At 39.8% G+C, this 18,555-nt stretch overlaps 1 protein-coding gene across 1 annotated transcript in view; it reads left to right on the top strand.

Moving 5' to 3' along the window:
- The window catches only part of ncapd3 (non-SMC condensin II complex, subunit D3), a 56,809-nt gene that overhangs the window by 16,202 nt on the left and 22,052 nt on the right, over positions 1 to 18,555 (top strand). The window contains exons 15-22 of the mRNA XM_080036686.1: positions 2,366 to 2,500; positions 3,317 to 3,537; positions 7,292 to 7,483; positions 13,079 to 13,176; positions 15,364 to 15,473; positions 16,348 to 16,455; positions 17,032 to 17,146; positions 18,244 to 18,339. Coding sequence (XP_079892812.1) covers positions 2,366 to 2,500; positions 3,317 to 3,537; positions 7,292 to 7,483; positions 13,079 to 13,176; positions 15,364 to 15,473; positions 16,348 to 16,455; positions 17,032 to 17,146; positions 18,244 to 18,339 — 1,075 coding nt within the window. The remainder of the gene's footprint in view (positions 1 to 2,365; positions 2,501 to 3,316; positions 3,538 to 7,291; positions 7,484 to 13,078; positions 13,177 to 15,363; positions 15,474 to 16,347; positions 16,456 to 17,031; positions 17,147 to 18,243; positions 18,340 to 18,555) is intronic.

Genomic DNA, 18,555 nt, shown 5'->3' with positions numbered 1-18,555 from the left:
TATTCCTGAAAAATTCGAATTTTCTCTGTATATTGTTGTATGAACGGAAAGATAAAGGACAGAAGGTGGATATGTACATTTAAAATTAGTATGTTTATTAATTGAAAATCCAAATGATGGTTTTAATACTGAAAATTAATTTAAATCAACCTAAAATATATAGGCCTACCTACCAAACCATAATTCAATTGTCTCTTTACTATGTCTTTGGGCAAATATAGGATAGGCTATAGAATGGCATTTATTTGGTGAATATATAGGTTGTGCATCCTTGAATACACCTTGATTACAGTGTGTGTGTGTGTGTGTGTGCGGCGTGGGTGCGTTTGTACGCGTGACCACGTTCTAGGGGACTGTTCATTTGTGCCAGGAAGCCGACGTTATGTTGATGTCTACTCACACACACCTCTGAAAACTGCAGACGTTTGTGTCCTCACGGGCTCTGAACAGAGCGGACAATGTTTCTCCTCCTGTTGCTCCCGACGTCAACTGTCACCCGCGGCAGTTGATTTGATATACTATCTATGCCCCCGACACAGACGTGACCGTTAGCAGTTTAAAACTTTAAAACACGGCACGGGCTAACAGGCTGCTATGTTTGGCTGCGCGCATCATTCTGCGCATGCGTTAAATGCAGATAATTCCAGAAATTAATCACCCTGCGTTAACACGTTAATTTTGACAGTTATATCTTTATTTAGGATTCTATATGTATTCGGTGCACCTCATCTCTACACTTTCTATCGGCACTGTGTCCTTGCACTACTGTTGTGTTTATTAGTGTCTCAGGCAGAGGTGGGCAGAGTAGCCAAAAAATGTACTCAAGTAAAAGTAAGTTACTTTAAGATTATAATTACTCAAGTAGAAGTAAAAGTACTCATAAAAATTATTACTCGAGTAAGAGTAAAAAAGTATGCAGTGAGAAGACTACTCAAGTACTCAAGAGTACAAGTAGGCCTACTGAATTACTCCGGATTTATTTTTGAAATATACAGAGCAACACAAACGGTACAGAATAGACACGAACATAATATAAAACAGCAATGTTCAAATAAAGATATGTTAAATAACATAATTTTAAATAAAACAATAAATAAGGTATTTAAAAATCAAATGAATAACCCTTGAACTCAAACAATAATACATTAATTATCTGCCAAATTAAATACATCACCCTTCAAATAAAATGATAATAAATTAGGCTTGTCCAAAATTATATTAATTAAAACCAATACACTTATAACACTGTTGCAATTGTTTTGCACATACACATTTTAAAACAAATTCCTACAATATGTCACTGGCCCTGAGAAAATTATCTAGGTTGTGTTTAGCCCCAAAAATATAAAACACACAAAATTAAACTTCGTTACACATCAAAACCTGCTGGCACACTCACTTAACGTATGAAACTACAGAGTGGCTGAACAAAGAGACCACTCTCAGACTCACGCAGCCAGACTGGGGCATGCGAAGTGAGTAGGCTACAGGGAGAACATGTGTCAAAGAAGAACAGTTTCTCTGTAATTGCGAGTGTGTGGGAGTCTGTGTCACTGTGATTGTGTGAGTGTGTATTTGAGGCCAGGGGTGTGGCTATTGCTCCTCGGAATCAGCGGTTTCTTCCATTTTTCGACTCACCCAGATAGTCGGTAAAATATGCGTTTAACCTACATGGCACGGCCACAACATCGGTGCGGAACCGCAGCCTTTAAAAAAGTCCGCAGACATTGTTGAGCCCATGGTTGAGCCCTATGACAACATGACAACAGTTGTCATGTGACTGAAGTGGCTGCATTTGATTGGCAAGCTTTTGTAATGTGGTTTTTATTGGTTGAAATAGTCACGTGATAGAGATGTTGGCTGAAGACTTCCTTGGGGAGAGAAATCATGAGAGAAATAGCTCTCGCATGTAATAAATAAAATATATAAGAAAATAAGGTAACGACCGTCACGTAGCCAAATGGAACGTCGTAAAAGTACCGTTCTTTCTTCAAATATTTACTCAAGTAAAAGTAAAAGTATGTTGCAATAAAACTACTCCTAAAATTACAATTTATTCAAAAAGTTACTCAAGTATTAGTAACGGAGTAAATGTAGCGCGTTACGACCCACCTCTGGTCTCAGGTGTTGCTTTCTTCACTTGTGTGTTTCTTCCCACATTGTTGAAAGGAGCCTGGGACTTAAGAATTTCATTGCCAATGACTGTTGCTGTATTTGTTAGTTGTACATATGAGAAATAAACCATCTTGAATCCTGTAACTTTGACCTGAATATGTATTTAAACCCCTGGCTTGCTTGTGTTAAACAAAGAGATGCACAGATGACCTTCTAACCTCTGCTGTGCCCCCCACCCCCTCCCACCAAGGCTCTGGTGGGTCTCCTGAAACATGACGTCATCCCAATGAGCTGGGACAATGTGTCCACACTGTCAGAGCGCTGCAGAGACCCGGCTGTGTCTGTCAAGAAGAAAGCCCTGCAGTGTCTGGGAGAGCTGCTCACTGTGAGTCTCTAGCAGCAGCACTGAGAGAAGAGAATAAAGAATAGACAACTAGGATAGAAACAAAACACAGATGGTGTTATTGACAATAAATATCAGTAATTGAGTAAGTCAAATTAGGAATATATTTTTCCTTGCTGCATAAAGTTACATTTTGCACACTTGTACCTCTGTTTCCACTGATCAGCACAGTTCGGTTCAGCATGGACCATGGTGACCATAAATCTGTTTTGTGTTTCCACTGCCGACAGCCTTACCCTTACTTTGTAGGCAGGTTTATGCTGGACGGTAGATAGGTGTGGTAAGGCCTTGCCTATTTTAGTACCCTTCCCAACTTTTGACAATAGGAAACGCAAATAAATGCGCGCCGAGCCGCACCAAACAAAACTGCACCGCTAAGTGGAAACAAGGGTTTAATATAACATCTCCGCTTCAACACTCGGCTCTTTTAAATCAGGTCTGAAAACTTTACTGTTTCCGTTTTAACCTGTAATTTTACATTTTTATTTATTTTTATTCTTTTTAAATTTTTAAATTATTTTATGTTTTATTTATATTCATGTTTCTCATTCGCTTTTTTTTATGTATTTTTTTAATGTGTGCTCTATTCTTGATGTGTTTTTGTTTTTGCATCTGTAAAGCACCTTGAATGGCCTTGTGTCCGAAATGTGCTTTATAAATAAACTTGCCTTGCCTTGCCTTGCCTCCAAACAAGTCAAACCTGACCTGATCTCTGACCAGAAAAAAAGTGTGTTAAACATTTTTCAATGCACCATTAAAATAAGTGTGTTTTTTGCGTTGACTTTGGTGTGCTGCCAGGTGAAGCCAGAGTGCTACGTGAGCCAGAAGGCGTGGCTGCAGGGCGTGGTGCCGGCTGTGGTGGACTGTGAGAGCTCTGTTCAGGACAAGGCCCTGGAGGCTCTGGAGCAGGTGCTGCTCAGACAGGTCAAACCGTACCGTACCAGCCAACACCTGGACGCGGGCCAGAGGCTGGCCTGGGCCCTGCTAGGCCTGCTCTGTCACCAATGCCAGAACCTCAGGTTGGACAACTTTCACTTAACTTTGTGTTCCTTTTTAAATAAGAACTCGTCATACAGTGGAAATTGGAGGGCAATACTGGATGCTTTGTTTTTTGTTGGTTTTTTGCTGAGTTAAAAAAACACCAATTATAAAAAATTCAGCTTGTTGTGTGTTTATTTATTTTTTATCAACTTCGTATTGATTTTTAACATACATACAAACAACTACCAAGACATGAGACAGACTACAAACCCCCTAGCCCTCCCACTTCAGGTCAATACATTAAAGTCATGTTCTTTACACTTCCCACGGCATCAACTAAAGCAGGCGTTTCCCAACCTGAAATGCTAGTACACATTTTATTTTTAATTTTTTTCCTGACTCAATGTACTGGCCCCTGATCTTTGAAGAACCCAAAAAATATTCTTTAAAAATAAATTATTGACTGGCTCATGATAGGCCCCTGATCTTCGTAGAGGGGGGCATACGGAGATCAGGGGCCTATCATGTGGCTGTAAATTTTTAGATATTTTTAATAATTTTTAATAATAACATTGTTCGGGGCCACGAAGATCAGGGGCCTATATTGAGTCATTTAAAAAAATAAACAAAGACTTCAGAGAGAGAAGGAGCTTCGGGATAAGGTATTATTTTAAAAATTTGACTTTTTGAACCTGTCCTTTCTGCTTTTTGGTAATTCTGTGCTTCCAAAAATTATTCAAGAAAAAAGTAATAAATAGCTCACATGGACACTGTTGATTTAGCTTTAGTTTTATTCTCAAAGTGCACCAGATTGATGAATTTTACTTTAAAAGGTAAATATTTTGCTCCCCCGGACCCCCCTAGAAGGTCCAGTGTCCCCACCACAGTCTCCCAATTTCAAACTCAAAAGGCATAGTATTGCTGAGACATTAATATTACCAGCTGCTATCGAAATGGTAAAAACGATGTGCGGGGATGTCAATTTGTGCACTAATCCTGGCTACTCTACATGTGCAACACGGTATAACAAACATGATCAAAAAACTAGTTAGAGAAAAAAAATTCTCTGGGGTCACCAGAAATGTTTGATGTCACAATGGGGTCACAGCTCAAAAAAGGTTGGGAACCACTGGACTAAATGTTCAAGTTCTTAGGTATAGCACCGTGTGATCTTGCAACTGATTGTTACATGTTGAGAATATCCCATGTCTTTAGCTGCTATAAGGCCAGCCAGCCACACTCGCCGTGGTTGAAAAAAGACAACCTTAATTAAGAGTCATCACTTAAAAGTAGCCTGGCTCCGCCCGGCTACCTACATCCGGCCAAATTTAATTTTCCCTTCAGTAGTCAGTCTGGTGATGGGGCGTATTATTGGGATCCTGCTCGAACAGATTTCTGTGTGTCCAATCAGTGAACAGAGCGAGTGGCTGAGAACGATGACGTCGAAGTCGCGCTCCAGTTTCAGTTGAATGCTGCGTTCCTTTATACTCAGAAGAAGGAGATTTCCGACTTGGTAGTTCCGACCTGTCTGTGTTCCAGTGCATCTGCTCGCGAAAGTATGGATGCCGACAACCTTTCTCGTCCAAATAACTAAACGTTAGGCTCTAACAAGTTAGCGTTGCCAGGTACCGGTAGATCCATAGACCACAATATGTAGTGAAGTCGGAAATTTCCGAGTTCCCTGTCCAACTGGAACGCACCGCCAGAAGCCAGCTCATGACACACGCGACAACCAAACGTTATGCGATTGGTTGGCTAATCCAGAGTGGCACTGAGCAGATCCAATAGTTTTAAACTTCAACAGACACCCGCCTCCAATTGAGTGAACGTTTGCCAATTACAGCACTTCCAGATCTTCTGTACAAATGAAATGAAGTACGATGGTCTGGTTGGACCAGGTTAACTTAAAAGCAGAACCCATGGAGAAAATGGTACTGTACATTCCATGATTACTGACAGACATGACGAGACACGTTCCCAAAATGTAAAAACCTCTGGACATTCCCAAATCATATGAATAAAGGTGCCCCGGATTTACCCTGGGAGCAAAATCTGCAGTTAGGGGATTGTTCGGCTAATTTCCGGGGAGTACAATATGTTCTCCATTACAAAATTCTAATGTATCATCTGATGGTTTGGATTCCTTTAGGAAGTAAACCAGACTCTAGTCCAATTTATCTCAGTTTTTTCCCCCCATATATTATCAATCAGCATAGTTTTAAATGTTAAATGAATGCCTTTATCCACAATGAGTATAATGTAGAAACCAGACCAAGCGTAGCAAAACAAAAGAATATATACAATTGATGCAGTGGTAGTACTCGCCCCTGGGGGATTTTCAAGGCATTTAAAGGAGAACACAACTGCAAGTAAAGGAGTAAAGAAGAAGTTGGGTTAGGGTTAGCTAAGCTTGTTGTGTGCATTTGATATATTTGTTTTGTACATTGTGTTTAGTGTTGTTGTTTTTGCTTTGCAATCTTCGTTTGACTCATTGGAAAAGAGGGTCATCCCTCAATGATCTCTCCAGTATAAATAAAGGTTAAATGAAATTAAGATATATGCATAAAGTTTTTCAGGTCTTTACTGGCCTCCAAATAGCTGTATTGCTTGGAGTAGAGTCCCCTCCTCATCACTGGTTTTTTTTAACAATGTGTTTATTGAGTTTTCCATTTTTTGACCAAAAAAAAAAAACAGACATAATAATTATAGAACATTTAATTTAAAAATAAAAACATAAATATATATACACTCACCGGCCACTTTATTAGGTACAGCGGTTCATTTTCTTGTTAACACATAACTATTCAGTCAATCACATCAATGTATCTAGGCATGTAGACCTGGACGGAACAATTTATTGAGGTTGAAACCGAGCAAACGGGATGGGGAAGAAATGGGCTTTAAGTGACTTTGAACATGGCAATGTTGAGGGTGCCAGGAGGGCTGGTATGAGTATCTCAGAAACTGCTGATCTACTGGGATTTTCACTCTAAACCATCTCTAGGGTTTACAGAGAATGGTCCGAAAAAGAAAAAATATCCAGTGAGCGCCATTTGTGCAGACGTAACATGCCTTGTTGAAGTCAGAGGTCAGTGGAGGATGGGCATACTGGTTCGAGATGATAGAAAGGCAACAGTAACTCAAATTACCACTCGTTACAACCAGGGTATGCAGAATACCATCTATGAACGCAAAACAAGACCAACCTTGAAGCAGATGGGCTACAGCAACAGAAGACCCCACCGGGTGCCACTCCAGTCAGCTAAAAACAGGAAAATGAGGCTACAATTCTCACAGGATCACCAATATTGGACAATAGAAGATTGAAAACTCATGCCTGGTCTGATGAGTCTCGATTTCAGTTGCGACATTCAGATGGCAGGTTCAGAATTTGGCGTAAACAACATGAAAGTATGGATCCATCCTGCCGTGTACCATCAACCATGCCATGTTCAAAGTCACCAAAACCCCCTTTCTTCCCAATTCTGATGCTTGGTTTGACTTTAGTACATTGTCTTGACCACGTCTAAATGCATAAATGCATTAAATTGCTGCCATGTGATTGGCTGAGTAGCTTTTTGTTTTTATAAGCCATTGAACAGGTGTACCTAATAAAGTGGCCGGTGAGTGTATATGTATATATACACATTCATACGACACATAGAAAATAATAAGAAAAGTATGTAAATGTACGCATTCCAACACAAGCAATCATTATTATCGATGATATAATCTTTGCCCTCCTCATCACTGTTGACACTAATATTGTCTGTTTTTGTATTTTGTCTTCAGCCGATATTTCAGCAGGGCTTTCACCATCTGGTCCAAGCAGGACCTGTTCACCCAGACATTCATCACCAGCCTGGTCTCACACACCGAGGCAGAGCACAGTGCCGGGGCCTGGCTGCTGCTCTCTAAGGTGGTGGCCTCTTCCCCCACACTGCCTTTTGGCAAGATCCTGGAGGCCTGGGACAGCATGCTCAGGTCAGACACAAAACACACAGCAATTTAGACACCACATTTACATTTAACTCTTGTTCTTATTTTACAGCTAGAGTATCCAGTGCATTATCATATTGATGCTCAGTCCGCACATTGTCATTATGCCCTTATATTGTACATTTTCAATCTCTTAGTTTACTGTTTATTGCACATGTTGTAAAATAATCTTCTTCTTAATATTGCACATTTTCAATTTATTATTCCTATGCTGTTTTGATTTTTCCTCACATTTGCATTATCTAGAAGTGATTGATTGTAGACTAGATATTACTTATCTTATTTGATCCTTTTGTACTTATTCCACCATGTGCCAGAGATAGAAACGTACTTTGGATTCCTCTGTATGTATGGCACATATTGCAGAAATTGACAATAAACTTGACTTGACTTGATGCTGGCAATTAATCACGATTAACTTTACCATTCGAAATATGCCCGAAAAATTCGAATTGTCTCTGTATATTGTTGTATGAACGGAAAGATAAAGGACAGAAGGTGGATATGTACATTTAAAATTAGTATTTTTATTAATTGAAAATCCAAATGATGGTTTTAATACTGAAAATAAATTTTAATCAAACTAAAATATATAGGCCTACCTACCAAACCATAATTCAATTGCTCTGTCTCTTTACTATGTCTTGGGGCAAATATAGGATAGGCTATAGAATGGCATTTATTTGGTGAATCTATAGGTTGTGCAATCTTGAACACAACTTGATTACAGTCCGCGGTGTGAGTGTGTGTGCATGCGTGCGTGGGTGGGAGCGTTTGTACGCGCGACCACGTCCTAGGGGACTGTTCATGTGTGCCAGGAAGCCGACGTTATGTTGACTCACACACCTCTGAAAACTGCAGACGTTTGTGTCCTCGCGGGCTCTGAACAGAGCGGACAATGTTTCTCCTCCTGTTGCTCCCGACATCAACTGTCACCCGCGGCAGTTGATTTTATATACTATCTATGCCCCCGACACAGACGTGACCGTTAGCAGTTTAAAACTTTAAAACACGGCACGGGCTAACGGGCTGCTACATTTGGCTGCGCGCAGCTACTGATCCTGGGTCAGCCACAACGTTAAGAGTGACTGTAGTACAGAGCCAGTGGCATGCACGGGGCGGATCATTCTGCGCATGCGTTAAAAAAATGAACGCCGATAATTCCAGAAATTAATCACCCTGCGTTAACGCGTTAATTTTGACAGCCCTAATATATATCTATATATACAGTCATATGAAAAAGTTTGGGAACCTCTCTCAGCCGGCATTATAATTGACTCTGCTTTCACAAAAAAAAGATAAAAGTGGTATGTCTTTAATTTAACAGGAACAGCTAAGTACTGGGATGTTTTCCAAACAAAGATTTTTTGAAAAGCAGTATTTGGTTGTATGAAATAAAATAAAATGTGAAAAACTGGCTGTGCAAAAATATGGGTACCCTTGTGGTTTTGTTGATTTTGATGCCTGTAACAGCATGTAAAACTGATGACTTTAAACGCAAAGTTGGTTGGATTATGTTGTTAAGCCTTGAACCTCATATAATTGTCTGTTTAATCATGGGAAAATGTATTTTAGGTGCATAAATGCAAGTTGCACTTCTCTTTGACTCTCTGCTGAAGTGAAACAGAATGGGATCATCAAAACAGCTCCCAAAAGATCTGAAAAACAAAGATTGTTCATTGTCATGGTTTAGGGGAAGGCTACAAGAAGCTTTCCCAAAGGTTTCAATTGTCAATTTCGACTGTAGGGAACGTTGTCAGGAAATGGAAGGACACAGGCATAGTGGCAGTTAAACCCAGGCATGGCAGACCAAGAAAAAAACAGGAGCGGCATAGGTGGAGGATTGTGAGAATGGTTGCACACAACCCACAGATCACCTACAAGAACATCTGGCTGCAGATAGTGTATCTGTACATCGTTCAACAATTCAGCGCAATTTGCACCAAAACACCTGCTTTTTATAAAGACCAAATAACTTAATTTTTGTCTCATCAGTCCAAAGCATTTTCTTCCAATATGAAGCTGGCTTGTCTAAATGATCTTTAGCATACTCCATGCAACTGTATCTGTGGCGTGGGCGCAGAAAGGGCTTCCTTCTCATCACCCGGCCATACAGATGTTTTGGTGCAAATTGCACTGAATTGTAGAACCATGTACAGATACACAATCTGCAGCCAGATGTTCTTGCAGGTCTTTGGAGGTGATTTGTGGGTTGTCTGCAACCATTCTCACAATCCGCCGCATATGCAGCTCTTGTACTTTTCTTGGTCTGCTAGACCTGGGTTTAACTGCAACTGTGCCTGTGTCCTTCCATTCCCTGACAACGTTCCTTACAGTAGAAATTGACAATTGAAACCTTTGGGAAAGCTTCTTGTAGCCTTCCCCTAAACCATGACAATGAACAATCTTTGTTTTTCAGATCTTTTGGGAGCTGTTTTGATGATCCCATTCTGTTTCACTTCAGCAGAGAGTCAAAGAGAAGTGCAACTTGCATTTATGCACCTAAAATACATTTTCCCATGATTAAACAGACAATTCTATGAGGTTCAAGGCTTAACAACATAATCCAACCAACTTTGCGTTTAAAGTCATCAGTTTTACATGCTGTTACAGGCATCAAAATCAACAAAACCACAAGGGTACCCATATTTTTGCACAGCCAGTTTTTCACATTTTATTTTATTTCATACAACCAAATACTGCTTTTCAAAAAATCTTTGTTTGGAAAACATCCCAGTACTTAGCTGTTCCTGTTAAATTAAAGACATACCACTTTTATCTTTTTTTTGTGAAAGCAGAGTCAATTATAATGCCGGCTGAGAGAGGTTCCCAAACTTTTTCATATGACTGTATATATCAGTGATTCTTGAGAACCGGGACAAAAGGCTGGGACAACATGCAACTGCTGTAATCTTTAAAAATAAAAATCTTTAAAATTGTAGATGTTATTAGGGATTAAGAATAGAATGTCTGGAGCACAATTATCCCCTTAAATTTAATTTGATTATTATTATGTTAAATTTATGACACTTGTTATCCTCTAATGACGTCAAAAACAGTGTGTCCACAGAGAAGATTTCAATCTTTCATATGCAATAAAACCTGATAAAAATGTACTTTAATGATTAAAAAGAGCTTTTTTCATCAAAGGCAACACTAAATAATCTCTCATATCAATAAACAATGTTTTTCTACAACACATTCATGTTTTATAAGGTTTCTAAGTGGGGGGACACTTTGTCACCACCGTCAGACATTTCATTAAAATGTAATAAAATAGGGAAATATGAGGGGCAGCTGTCTCCGTGAAGGACCTATTGTCACAAGCTATCTGTGCAGAGTACATTAGAGTCAGACAGGCTCTGATTAGTGTTGTAGTTTTAGAATATTTTACATTCCAAATCTTGAAAGTCCTGCGTCACAACCATGATATGTCAACACCGACTTACAATTTCTGAAGAAGTTATTTGAAACGTTTCCATAATTTTATATTCCTGAAGTAGTTCATACTAGCACCAATCATCAACAGAAAAAACTAATGGCTACTAGATGAATTCCATTTGTTTTGTTTAAGAAACGTTAAATATGTCAACACCGTCAGATGTCAACTCCGTCAGATTTCCTGTCTGACGACGGTGGTGACAGGCCAATGACGGAGTTGACATTCAATGCGAAGGCATCATATGTGGGTGGTTTTCAAGTTATTATAATTATATTAAATACAGAAATAGCTTTTAGTTTTTCTAATACTGTATTTATGGAAACTCTCACAATCTTCTTTTGTCATGGATGATTCTTAAAAAAGTACAGGATGATATACAAAATGAGGCGATTTGGTCTGAGTCTTTTAGAGCTAGTCTGATTGAAACACTGTAATGTGAATCTTGAATTAACGCTCAACCAATAATATGCTGTTATAAAATCACTGTTATTGATTATTCTATTTGATGGTTATCTGGGTTTTTGTTAGCCTGGTCCAACCAGACCATCGTACTTAATTTCATTTGTACAGAAGGTCTGGAAGTGCTGTAATTGGCAAACGTTCACTCACTTGGAGGCGGGTGTCTGTTGAAGTTTAAAACTATTGGATCTGCCCAGTGCCACTCTGGATTAGCCAACCAATCGCATCACGTTTGGTCATCACGTGTGTCATGAGCCGGCTTTTGACGGTGCGTTCCAGTTAGACAGGGAACTCGGAAATTTCCGGCTTCACTACATATTGTAGTCTATGAATCTACCGGTACCTGGCAACAGTAACTTGTTAGAGCCTAACGTTTAGTTATTTGGACGAGAAAGGTTTTAGGCGTCCATACTTTCGCGAGCAGATGCACTGGAACACAGACAGGTCGGAACTCGGAACTACCAAGTCGGAAATCTCCTTCTTCCGAGTATAAAGGAACGCAGCATTCAACTGAAACTGGAGCGCGACTTCGACGTCATCGTTCTCAGCCACTCGCTCTGTTCGCTGATTGGACGGCTGTAGATTCTCCGGAGAATCTGGGAAATGCGCTGTACACCCAGACTGACTACTGAAGGGAAAATGAAATTTGGCCGGAAGTAGGCGGGCGGGCGGAGCCAGGCTAGGTTTTTGTCACGACCGTCCGATATGTCAAATTCATAAGATATACTTGTCAACTCCGTCAGATATACTTGTCAACTCCGTCAGATGAGTCAACTCCGTCAGATTTATATTATTATGATAACAATACATAGTGATATTTCATAGTTGATGAGGAATAGTTGGTCATAAGAGAAAATCTAACCAGTCACCTAACATGAGAATGTGTTTTGAAATGTGAAACACATCTTGATTGCTGTTCATTTTAAAGTAAACATTCTATTACACAGTTAAACTGAAGAACATAGAGGAAAATTGATATAAAATATCTATAGTCATATACATTTTGAAAATATTTTTTGTGGCCTCTGTCAGTCTTAGTGAATACTTGTGATCACAATTCTTCTCATGGGTCTAGGAAAATGAATGTGTGTTTTTGGTGTCTGACGGGTGTTGACACAAAATAAAGAATGGCAAGGTAAAAAGCCCATTTTGATAACAAGGATAAAAGCTGGGAGGTTGTATCAAAGCTTAGCTCAGTAGCTTAGTATATGTTGGAAACATACATGTAATTTAATTTGCCTAACATAGGGTTTGTATTTTTTCAACATTGCACCCTGTTTTGTCCCACTTTTCAAGAATCACTGATATATATGTATATGTATATGTCTAATCACACACACAAGCCTCTGAACAGAGAGGCCAAAGTTTCTCCTCCCGTTGCTCTCGACATTAACTGCCGCCCGCGACACAGACGGGCCGTTTGCAGTTCAAAACATGGCATTGACTTGCGTGCTGCTATGTTTAAGTTTGACCGCGCGCAGCTACTGATCCTGGGTCAGCCACAACGTTAGAGTGACTGTAGTGCAGAGCGGGTGGGATGCACGGGGTGGATCATTCTGCACATGCTTTAATTACGTTAAAAAAATTAACGCATTAATTCCAGAAATGAATCACCCTGCGTTAACCTGTTATTTTTGACAGCCCTAATTACATTTTTTCCAATGTATTTTTGTTTTCAGTTCCAAGGAGTTAAACGTGACAACATGCTGCCACATACTGGGTGTGATGGGAGACATCGCCAGGAATCTGAACGAAGACACCAAGGACAGGATCGTTGGTAAGTGATTGGATATGGAGAGAACATTTACAGGAGTCTGTCTTCTGTCTCTCTCTCTCTCTCTCTCTCTCTCTCTCTCTCTCTCTGTTCTTTCCCTCTGCATGGAGGTGTGAGTGCTATCTTTTCATTCATTTCATTTTATCATTATTTAACCAGGTTAGTCTCATTGAGATTAAAATCTCCTTTTCAAGAGAGACCTGGGCAAGATGGACAACAGTACACAGATACCATTGCAACATTACACATTAAGATAAAATACATGTTCAAAACGCACCTGGAGTGCAATTGGGAAACTACATTAAAGTGATGGATTAAAACTTTCGCAATTTTCGACGGCTTTAAATTGAGTCCCTAGGTCCTTTTGCAGGCTATTCCAGGAAGACGCTGCAGAACACTTGAAGGCCTTTTTACCCAGCTCTGTTCAAGATTGAGGAACAGTCCTAAGCACATTGGCCCTTATTAACTCACAGTGTGTATGCACAGATTCCTGCCTAAACCGTGTGTGTACCAACGTTTCACGCACAAATTTATGATTGATCAATATCTTCGTAGCTAAATTTTTTCATATTCTGAGAACAAATTTAGAACTTCCTCAGACCATGCGTTTGCACAAATTATACATGTTCCACTGTCTTAGAAAATGTAAATACACACTTTTAACAAAATGCACAGCATATTAAACCCACATTAATTTAAAAAAGGCTTATAGAATATGTTTTGAACTTTTCATTTAACAATGCATTGGCCAATGGATTGAATAACCATGAAATAGATTGCATTGCAGCATATATAGAATGTCCACATGGAAATGTAACCGTTACGTTTTTTTGTTTTTTTTGTTTGCATTGCTATTTTCTTTTAAATCAAATGTGAGTGTAATGTATTTCTGTATTCTGTATAACTGTGTTAGGTTGTTCATATTTTTTTTTAAACAAGCAATTGAATAATATAGGCTTATCTTCAAATTATATATAAAAAAAAAAAAAAAACTTTTAAGTGACAGTGCATACTAGCCTGGTCCTTAATTTGTACTTAATTTCATTTGTACAGAAGGTCTGGAATCGCTCAATTGACAAACGTACACTCACTTGAAGGCGGGTGTCTGTTGAAGTTTAAAACTACCGCCCAGTGCCACTTTAGCCTGGCTCCGCCCGCCTACCTACTTCCGCCCAAATTTCATTTTTCCTTCAGTAGTCAGTCTGGTGGTGGGGCGTATTCGTGAGATTTTTCCGAACAGATTTCTGAGTATCCAATCAGCGAACAGAGGAAGTGGCTGAGAACGATGAGGGTCGAAGTCGCGCTCCAGTTTCAGTTGAATGCTGCGTTCCCTTACGCTCGGAACTCGGAAATTTCCGACTTGGTAGTTCCGAGTTCCGACCTGTCTGTGTTCCAGTGCATCTGCTCGGGAAAGTATGGACGCCTACAACCTTTCTCATCCAAATAACTAAACGTTAGGCTCTAGCAAGTTACCGTTGCCAGGTACCGGTAGATCCATAGACTACAATATGTAGTGAAGTCGGAAATTTCCGAGTTCCCTGAACGCACCGTCAACAGCCGGCTCACGACCAAACGTTATGCGATTGGTTGGATAATCCAGAGTGGCACTGCGCAGATCCAATAGTTTTAAACTTCAACAGACACCCGCCTCCAAGTGAGTGAACGTTTGCCAATTACAGCACTTCCAGACCTTCTGTACAAATGAAATGAAGTACGATGGTCTGGTAGCGCCAGGCTAGTGCCACTCTGGATCTGCCAACCAATCGCATAACGTTTGGTTGTGTCGTATGTCATGCACTGGCTTCTGCAACTGAAACTGGCGCACGTCATTGTTCTCAGCCACTACTGAACGGAAATGAAAATAGAGCAGAAGCAGGTAGGCGGGCGGTGCCAGGCTAAGTCCATGTTGGATATCATCACTATTTCCCTCATGTTTTGGCAAAATGCCACTGATGGAGATTTGTCAATTTATTCCAGTAATCCTTTGATGTTGGACTGACAGATCAGGTGGCCCCTGTCCTCCACTGGTTTCATTTTTTCGCTTTGATATCAAACCATTTATTTTTCACCTGAGCAACGTTTCTCAGACGGCACAACACTTTACGTTTCCTACCTCCGTTATTAGGTCAGGTCTGTAATGCTTTCTCTCTCTGTCTGTCTCTGTCTGTGTCTCTCTCTTTCTCTCTCTAGCTGATCTGATGTCTTGGTTGAAGACTTTTACTCTGTCTCTGGAGGTGATCAGTGCCTCGGTAGAGACTCTCCATCAGCTGTGTCACAGTGAGGACATCAAAGACACTCAGGTTGGAGATCTGGCCCTTCTTATTTTACAACTGCAAATATATACAATATCAAAGCACTGTAATCAGGCCTTTTCCTGCATAGTCTCATAATTAAAGCCGTTGGTACAGAGGAGTGTGAAGCCTGCATTTTAATTTTTATGCAAGTGAGAAACAAAATCAGGGCTCCCACACAGTTTACAAGACCCTGTAGAATCCTAATTTATCAAAAGAGATGCACCGATCCACTGTTTTTCAATTCCGATTCCGATATCTGGGTTTTGGATATCATCCGATACCGATACTGTCCGATATCATAATTATTGTACATTTATTTTTTTGGTGGTGATGGTATGTGTAAGGTTAACAAGGCAACACAGCAATTCTGATTTAAAAAGATCAACACATTTACACAAATGCATAACAGTTTATCTTAACAGCTTTGAACTGTTTGCGTGCAGAACATCAGAAGTCAACTTTTGAATTACTAATATTAATATGTGCTATATCACATAGTTATGGTCCGAACTTTTTAATTTCTTTCATAGTTAAAATAATTTGGATTTATTAAAAAATAAAAAAATCTTGTCAGTCATATACCCGATACGTAGATTGCAGCCATATCGGTCGGCCCCATCCCTATTAATCCAGAATACAAAAGAGAAACGTCTTGAGCCAGACAACTTTGTATAGGAAATTTAGTTAGATGAGTATGATTAATGATATGTTCCAGCAGTCACAGCTCATAAGCCAGTTTGAAACATATTCTCCAAATTATGATCGCACAATATCATCTTCCACGTCGTACAGTAAGACTTGAGAAAGGCATCAGTTATCCCCCAAATCCCACTTGTAGGTTCTGTGGTGTTATGTGTGGATTTTCTGTGTTTTTCTCCAGGCTTCTCTGAACCAGCACTGTGGAGAGCTGGTGTCAGTGTGTGAGGCTTATCTGGCCAGCATCATCCTGAGTGAGAAGGGATCCCAGAACATCAACGAGGAGCTGATGGTGAGAACCAGAACCAATTGCTTTTTGATTTGACTTTTTACCCCTTTTTTCCACTGCTCCAGACAGAACTTGGTTGTCACACTGGTACGCCTAACTCTTACCATTACAGGTGCACCAGAATATATTTAAGGTGCACCCAATATTCAATTTTTTCAAGTTGCCATAGTAAAAGGTAAACCTGATTTTATAAATGATTGTAAACGGGAGTAAATGTTTCGAAAACTTTATTATTTTATTTTATCTTATCTTATCACAGCACACTCAACAAGAAATTATGATAAAACTCTCCCTGAGATGGTATAACAGTAGTAGCTCATTGACCAGCCATGGACCTACAAAGAGCGTGGCCGGCTTAGCGCCGACATGATGACTCTAAAATTATTTACAATACAAAAAAATTCTTAAAATGTCGATATTAAACATATTGCAATATTTTTCAATATTAACACCAGCATATATGTGTTCCTTAACAACATAGTAATTGAATTCAGCTTCTATCTCAAAAAACATGTAAAAGGATGCAGTTACACTTTAAGCCAGGGTTTGATTAAAGAAAAGAATGTTTGTCTCTTCCAGATCAAATACCTGCACACTCTGGGCGTGGTGTCGCTGCACTGTCCTGCTCAGGTTAGCAAAAGGACAGTGCTGCTGGTGGAGTCTGTCCTCACAACTCATACTGACAGACTGGCAGGTAGGCAGGATGGCATTATAGGAGACACAGCTTCTTTGTTCTAGAACTTTTCCCTTGGCATTCTGATCGAAGGTCGAGAAAGTAACTACATTTTATATGTACAGTATATACACTCACCGGCCCCAAAGATGCTCAATAGGGTTTAGGTCTGGAGACATGCTTGGCCAGTCCATAACCTTTACCCTCAGCTTCTTTAGCAAGGCAGTGGTCATCTTGGAGGTGTGTTTGGGGTCGTTATCATGTTGCAACACTGCCTTGCAGCCCAGTTTACGAAGGGAGGGGATCATGCTCTGCTTCAGTATGGCAAAGTACATGTTGGCATTCAATGAACTATAGCTCCCCAGTGCTGGCAGCACTCATGCAGCCCCAGAGTGGGGGCTTTTTTTTTTCAGAATTGATTCAAATTGGCCGAATTGATTCGCGGGCCACATCAAAACGTGTGGCCCGCGGGCCTTCAGTTTGACACATGTGCTGTATACCTTAATTTTCGGACTATAAGCCGTGCCTTTTTCCCCATTTTTTGACCCTGTTATTACACAGCACAGTATATGTTCTGTAGCTACTATTGTAGTAAATGCAAAAACACTTGAATACGTTATGCAAATATGCAACTTGTTTGTTGAAATGTTAATAAATGGGAGCTTCCTCAAGCAGCCATCTCTTTCCCGACAATCCCCTCTGTGCACAAACTCTTACATGTGGTAATTAAACATTAAAACACCTGCGGCTTATAGTGCGGAAAATACGGTATATATATATATATGTATGAGTTTTTTTAATTTGGTACAAAACACATTAAATAATGAAATCTTACTTCATGAATCTTGTATTTACCCTATTTATAATTAAAATTGATAGCCCTAGTCCTTGACGTAACCCCCACCACCCCCCGTAATTATTTAATTTATTTATTGAAATATTTGAGTAGTGTGTTGCTTTGTGCTATTTTTGTTTGTTGGTAATACCTCTGAACAGCTAGGTGGGAAAACATGGTCAAATCCTATACTTTGGAGTTTTAAAAATAGGAACGAAGGAAAACAATACATTTATATTGTGGTATAACAGAGTTGATTGTTGTTATTGTTGCTCATTGACAGAGTGCCAGGAGGACCTGCCCACCTCTCTTCCTATGTCCCAGTTCAGAGCAAACTCTCTGCCCACCAGAGTCAGAGCGCATGGAGTCATCACTTTAGGTAAACTCTCCAGCTCTCTCTTATAATGAATTCAAAATGATCCAGTTTTAATACACAGCCTAGGCTCTGTAAACAAAGGGTATTCAAACAAAGTGTATGTAAACAAAGGGGCCCACCGTAGCTAGCAACATGCCCGTTTACAGATCTTAGGCTGTGTATTAACTCGCAATCACAGTACGTACACGAAGGGGATCATTAGGAGACATTTACTGATTT

The sequence above is a fragment of the Ammodytes marinus genome, assembly GCF_949987685.1.
Source record: "Ammodytes marinus genome assembly, chromosome: 11".
NCBI lineage: Eukaryota > Metazoa > Chordata > Actinopteri > Uranoscopiformes > Ammodytidae > Ammodytes > Ammodytes marinus.
The sequence above is the reverse complement of the archived record's forward strand: the minus strand, read 5'-3'. Positions and strand labels throughout refer to the sequence as shown.